Source organism: Cryptomeria japonica, chromosome 5, assembly GCF_030272615.1.
Source record: "Cryptomeria japonica chromosome 5, Sugi_1.0, whole genome shotgun sequence".
NCBI lineage: Eukaryota > Viridiplantae > Streptophyta > Pinopsida > Cupressales > Cupressaceae > Cryptomeria > Cryptomeria japonica.
In genome coordinates this window covers 246,659,387-246,665,386 of record NC_081409.1, presented here as the reverse complement: position 1 = coordinate 246,665,386, position 6,000 = coordinate 246,659,387, and the positions used below count along the sequence as shown (strand labels likewise).

The 6,000-nt window shown below is 30.9% G+C and overlaps 1 protein-coding gene across 1 annotated transcript; it reads left to right on the top strand.

Moving 5' to 3' along the window:
• The first annotated feature begins 917 nt into the window (after nucleotides 1-917).
• LOC131064412 (B3 domain-containing protein At5g06250-like) lies at nucleotides 918-1,532 on the top strand. The gene has a single exon (XM_057998545.1). The coding sequence runs from the start codon at nucleotides 918-920 to the stop codon at nucleotides 1,530-1,532; it is 615 nt and encodes a 204-aa protein (XP_057854528.1).
• The last annotated feature ends 4,468 nt before the right edge of the window (nucleotides 1,533-6,000 follow it).

Below are 6,000 nucleotides of genomic sequence, written 5' to 3'. Positions count from 1 at the left end.
TTAAGTCTCTAAAAGAAAATATAAAAGGTCCCAAGGTCCTCCTCAAGGGAAAACAATTTTTGTTTTTTCATTTATACAAATAAAAGTTAATTTTGTAAAAAATATATTAAAAAAATAATCATATTATTAATGTATATATTAAAATCAAAATAAATTTAATGATAAATTATAAATAATATAAAAAAATGAGATAAAAATAAATATTAGTATTTATTAATTAACATGATTAATAGAAAGATATTTTAATATCAAAATAAAAAATTATGAATTTCATTAAATTTATATACTAGTATACTTATCTTTAAAAAAATATCATATTTGTTTATTATTCTACTTAAAAAATAATTATATTATTATATTATAATAAATATTAATTTATTATTATATTATGATATTGTAATCAATATTATATTATTATTAACATATTTTAATATTTTAATATTTTAATATTTTAATATTTTAATATTTTAATATTTCTATTAAACTCTTCACCAAAGAAAAAAAATCTATTAACACTAATTATTATTATTATATTATATTACTTAAAATAGAAATATAAAGATAATGTGAGTTAAATTTAATTCATTTACAAAGTATCATTACAAAGGTAATGTGGTTTTTTTAAAGCTAGTAGGAAAACATAAAGCTACAACTCTACTAAATTAGGAAGTTAATGCTTTATATAAAAGTTAATATTCTAAATTACCCTAATTAATGCTTTATATAAAAGTTAATATTCTAAATTAGTAGATTTATGCTTTTTTTAATATAAAAAAACAATACTATACTTTTAGGATTAAGATCATATGCTTTTTCGGAAAGCATCACTATAAAGAGACAATCCGTCTTACCAGTTATGGACCTGAATTGCTTAAACCCTAAAGTTCTTCTCAGTACTGCAGACTATTTTCAAAAGAATGGCAAACCAAATTCAGTATCTGTTCTCCAAAAAATTGTATAAAAGTGATACAGATAAGCTATGCAGGATAATAATTGGCAGAAGAAATGTGCAAGCATTTATTTTGCCCTTGTATACAAGGGAAGAGAGAGAAGATATCCATGAGGGAACAGAACATGAGCTGCGATGTTTGGACATTCATTCAAACACAGAAGAAAGCTTTAAGTTTAAGTTTTTTACAAGCAGCAAGTGTTATGAGTTGAAGAGTGGGTGGAGTAACTTTGTAAAGCGGAGACAACTGAAAGTAGGTGATGTCATACATTTTTATTCAAGAATTGATACCAATGAACTATGTATAAGAGTAGAACAAGACATTGACCTTGAACTGAGGCTTGGTTCTTCAAATGCAGTGTGTGGAAAAGAGATAAAAAAACCAGAGAAGAAGCTGTATGGTGAAGGGTCACAAAAGTCCAAGAAGCTGAAACTTGAACCCAGACCATTATCCTCAGAGATGTTGTATGGCGAAGACTCAAAAAAGGGAAAGGAGATCGACCTCGAACTGAGAATCTCCTCGTCAGAGGCATCATGCTCTAAAGAGTTTAAAACAGATGAAGACATAGAGTCTCCTCCATGAAATGTAATTGATGTGTTCTAAGCAAGTAACAAAACTAAATTAGTCGGTAGAGCCTTGCACTTCCCGCTTGGGTGAAACCGGATGAGGGTCATCCGCGCTTGCCTCTACATGTTCCTCTGATGGCGGGTGGACCAATAACGGGAACTCAAACTGCTATAGGTGGGGCGTATATATGCATGCCGGAGACACGGATTTGAGTCCAATTGGCTCTCTCCCGAACTGGTATTTTGTAGCAGAATATTTAAATCATTTGTTTTGGCCGCCCGAGGAGAATTACGTCATTGTTTAGTGAGACTGTTTGAGTTTGTACAGTGAGGCTGTTTGAGTTTTACAATTTATTGCAGATTTTGTAGTACTCTCATGTTGTCTTCTGTCAGAAGGTGAAGCACCGTTTAATGTAAAATATATTTTTATTTATTACCACTTGCATATGGTACGTCAACAATGTCGTCGACTATTCACCACTATTCATTTAATCTAATGTTGGGAAGCACAAAAAACACAAACAAATACATTTGTCCTTTGACTGATTCACACGGCACAAAAGTTAACAACAGAAAATGTGGATGTGCTAAAAAAGGAATAGCATAAAAATGAAGGATATATATTATTTCTTTTTAAAGTTTAGTTTTATGTTTTAAATTAGTGCTTTGATTTTCTTTTATTTAATTTAAAAAATAAAATTCATTTAAAATCAAAATTAATTAAGAGTAAAATTAGGATTAAGACTAAGATTAAAGGTGAAAACAATCAAAACTTATTTATAATTTTAATTAATTATAACTAAAAAATAGTCATAAGATTAAGTTATTATATAATTATGAATATTAAAATATAAATTATAAATTATAAAAAATAAAGGCAACACAAAGTCTGCGAGTTATCCCTTTTGCTTGAGCATCTTACAATAGTTTAAAACGTGACATGCAACTCAAAGTTTGCAGTATCAAATCTAAAAACCAATCTAAAACTCTAAATGCAATTAGCAACTCAAAGTCTGCTAGATTGAGCTTGAATCCCTCTTATATAACACCTCAAAACTCACAATCAAACTCTAGAAAATGTCATCACATAACACCTTGAATCAACACAAATTTTGAAAGCAATTTGCCTCTTTTAATTGACTGTAATTTGATTTAAAACTAAGCTCAAAGTTTTAGAGTGCACATACAAACTAACATAAATTTTGTTGCATTGCCAAAAGATAGAAGATACAAAAGACCCCCTATTGTATATATAGGAGAAGAAGTTTGAGAAAAAGGTGGGAGGATCCTAACTAATTTGAAAAGTTCTCTCAACCACCGTGACTTATTCGAACTACAGTCCTAATCTAAATCAACTTGTAGTTGCTTTACTTGTAATTACATTTTATAAAAATGCAAGTGAAAGTGACACTTGCAATTACAAAACATGTTTTACATGTAACTTGTCGAAACAAAATTACAAATACACAATTGAAACTATTATGTGTGTCTAAAGACATGAATCTAACTACATCATCGTTTGTCTATGATGATCTTCATGTTGCTTCAGGATGCTAAATCTTGAAGTACTCAGGATTAGCGAAGACATTTCGAATCAGAATGGGAATTTGTGTCCTTGGCCAATGAAGTTCAACCTTATCACATGCTCGGGGTAGTACCATTTCTTCAAGAGGGAAAGGGTTGCCTTCCTCTTTTCATGTCATGACCATCTCTGTCTTGAAAGCATTCTATAATTTGCATCCATGAATTACTATTGTATCTCTTCTTCTTTTGTTCACTCATGAAGAACCCATAACACCTTATTTAAGATGGAATTGTTATAAAAAAAATTCTCATGCCTTGATTTGTTGGTCTGATTGATCATGTGTGCAAACAAGACTAACAAGGGAAGGGATAAATTGATGCAAAAATGGGCTCACAAGTGAATTTTGGGTTTTGAGGACTGCATTACATGAGTAGAAAAACACGAGCATTGACTTGCAGTTCTGGAGAATGAACACGTAACTTCAGATGTGCAATGGGAAAATACAAGTTTGCACTTGTAATTTGATCCTAGAGATTCATTTTCATGTCTTTTTGAGTGCATTTTGGACAAATTTTGGCTTTGGGAAGGCTAACTGCAAGTAAGAGAATATTACAGCTTGCACTTGTAAATGGGTCTTCAAAACCCGATTGCAAGTAAGCATTTTGATTAGGTATGAGCTTGCAATCTTGTGGGAAAAACTTCATAATCTCTCTGTAGAACATGGGAATTTGTGGAGGCAAACAATGTTTTAAACTCTTGAAATCACTTGCAATCGGGTCTCAGAGACCCGACTACAAGTAATGAAAGCCATGAATTATGAACTTGCAATCAACTTTTTGAAACCCGAAGTAAAACTTGAGGGCATAATAAAGAGAAAACAACAACAATAGGCATGAAATCCATCATACCTACCCACACTTTGAAAGATCAAATAATGACAATGAAACAAGCACCAAGTCTTCACGTGGTCAAGGAAACAATAGAAAACCCAAACCAAATCTTGTAAAAATGTGGCAAAGGTAGAGCAAAAATGGGGATTCAATAAAGTTGCAGACCTTGCCAAGTGTTATTCATGCCAAAAATCCCTCCAATAGGGATTTGAATGAGCAAGAGAAAGTAAAAATCAGTTGAAAAATTGATTTCGGGTTTCAAGTGTTCTTCATGCCAAAAATCCCTCCAATAGGAGTTTGAATGAGCAAGAGAAAGTAAAAATCAGTTGAAAAACTGATTTCGGGTTTTGGGTGACTCATTAAAAGTTTAAAATGACTTGTAATCCTTATTGCATGCAAATCGGGTTTTTTATAATGCATTACAAGTTGCTTTTTGAAAATAACTTGTAATGGGGGCTTTTAAAACCACTTAACAATTTGAAATATGACTTAAAGCCAATTTTGGGTTTCAAAAGTCACTTTACAAGTTACTTTTTGACTTGAAGACAATTTCAGGTTTTGGGAGACTCATTATAAGTTGAAAAACTTATAATTATTTTTTACTAGCAATCACCTCGAAAAGTTCCTACAAACACTTAAAGCGAAAAAAGAAACATAAAGTGAGTTAACTTGTAATGACATCCAAAATACCCCCACTTGAAGTGAGTTAACTTGCAATGACATCAAAAAGAACCTCACTTGCAGTGATTGCTCTTAAACCTAAAATTGCATAGAAAATGGATAAAATGAAGGCCAAAAGTAACCAAAATTTTCATAAAGATGAAATATAAGCTTTTGATTGATTTACCATCAATAAATGTAGACTTTCTACCTTGGGAGCATGCCCTAGAGCCTCAAAATCATAAATTTCAAGCAAAAAAACTCCTACTTGCAGTGACTGCTCTGAAACCTAAAATTGCATAGAAAGCTAAGAATATGAAGGCAAAAGTCAACCAAAACTTGGACAACAATGGAAAACACACCCCTTCATGATTTGGCATTGACAAATATGAGTTTTGCACCTCGTAAAACATGCTTTAGAGAAAAATGACACATTTTGAACAAAAATTCATAGGAGTTGTCAAATTTTTGAAAATCCAAAAATTGGGACAACCACCCTCATAGATATGTATCCAAAATATGGAAGCACAAATAAAGAAGACAACTCTAGTTTTCTCTTCGATTTCCATGTGGGTGTCTCCCCAAAAATAGGTCTAGGTAGGCATTTGAGCAGAGGTAGGTTATGTTTACTATCCCACAAGTATGGTATCTCCACAGACCACATCATAAATGGCCTTCTATTGGACACCGATGGTAAAGTAGTGGACAAAGACTTATTAAAAAATTCAAACAAATGCACGTAATATATATTTTAAAAGAGATTTAAAATTACAAAAATATATTTTTTAAAAAAGTAATTGAGAATTTAATCAAATATTTGAAATATTTTTTATACTAAATATATTTTTGTTCCATTCACGAATATTTGTTAAAATCTTAATATTAATTAACATGTAAAATCTAACAGCCATCAAGATTTCGATTGTCTTACATAGACTATAAACTCTAATGAAAAGAGTAGGTCTTTGTCTCAATAAGCCTTTCATCTTTCATATGATTTTACTACAACAATAACCCGATGCAAATAATTCTTGTAGAAATCACTATGTTATCTTATTTTCACTAGCATGTATATAGGACTCCATTTGGATTTTTTTTTTTGGCTACCCTTTAATAATTCTCAGTTAATTCTAGAATAATGATAATCATATATTGTTATATTTTTAGTTATGAGGAGGTAGGGGAAGAACACTAGTTACTGTTCATGTTCCAATAACCATTCACTCTTTGCATAATCAACCCCTAACTTTTAAAAAAAACTAAAAGCTCATTAATAAATTACATGTGCCAATAGCTGCTCATTGTTTAATTTTTTTAGACCATAATTGGCCCAACTTTTATTGGTACCCATAGCACACGACTATGGTCATTTGTGCATAAGTATTGGCAATTTTAAGTGCACTGTTGTT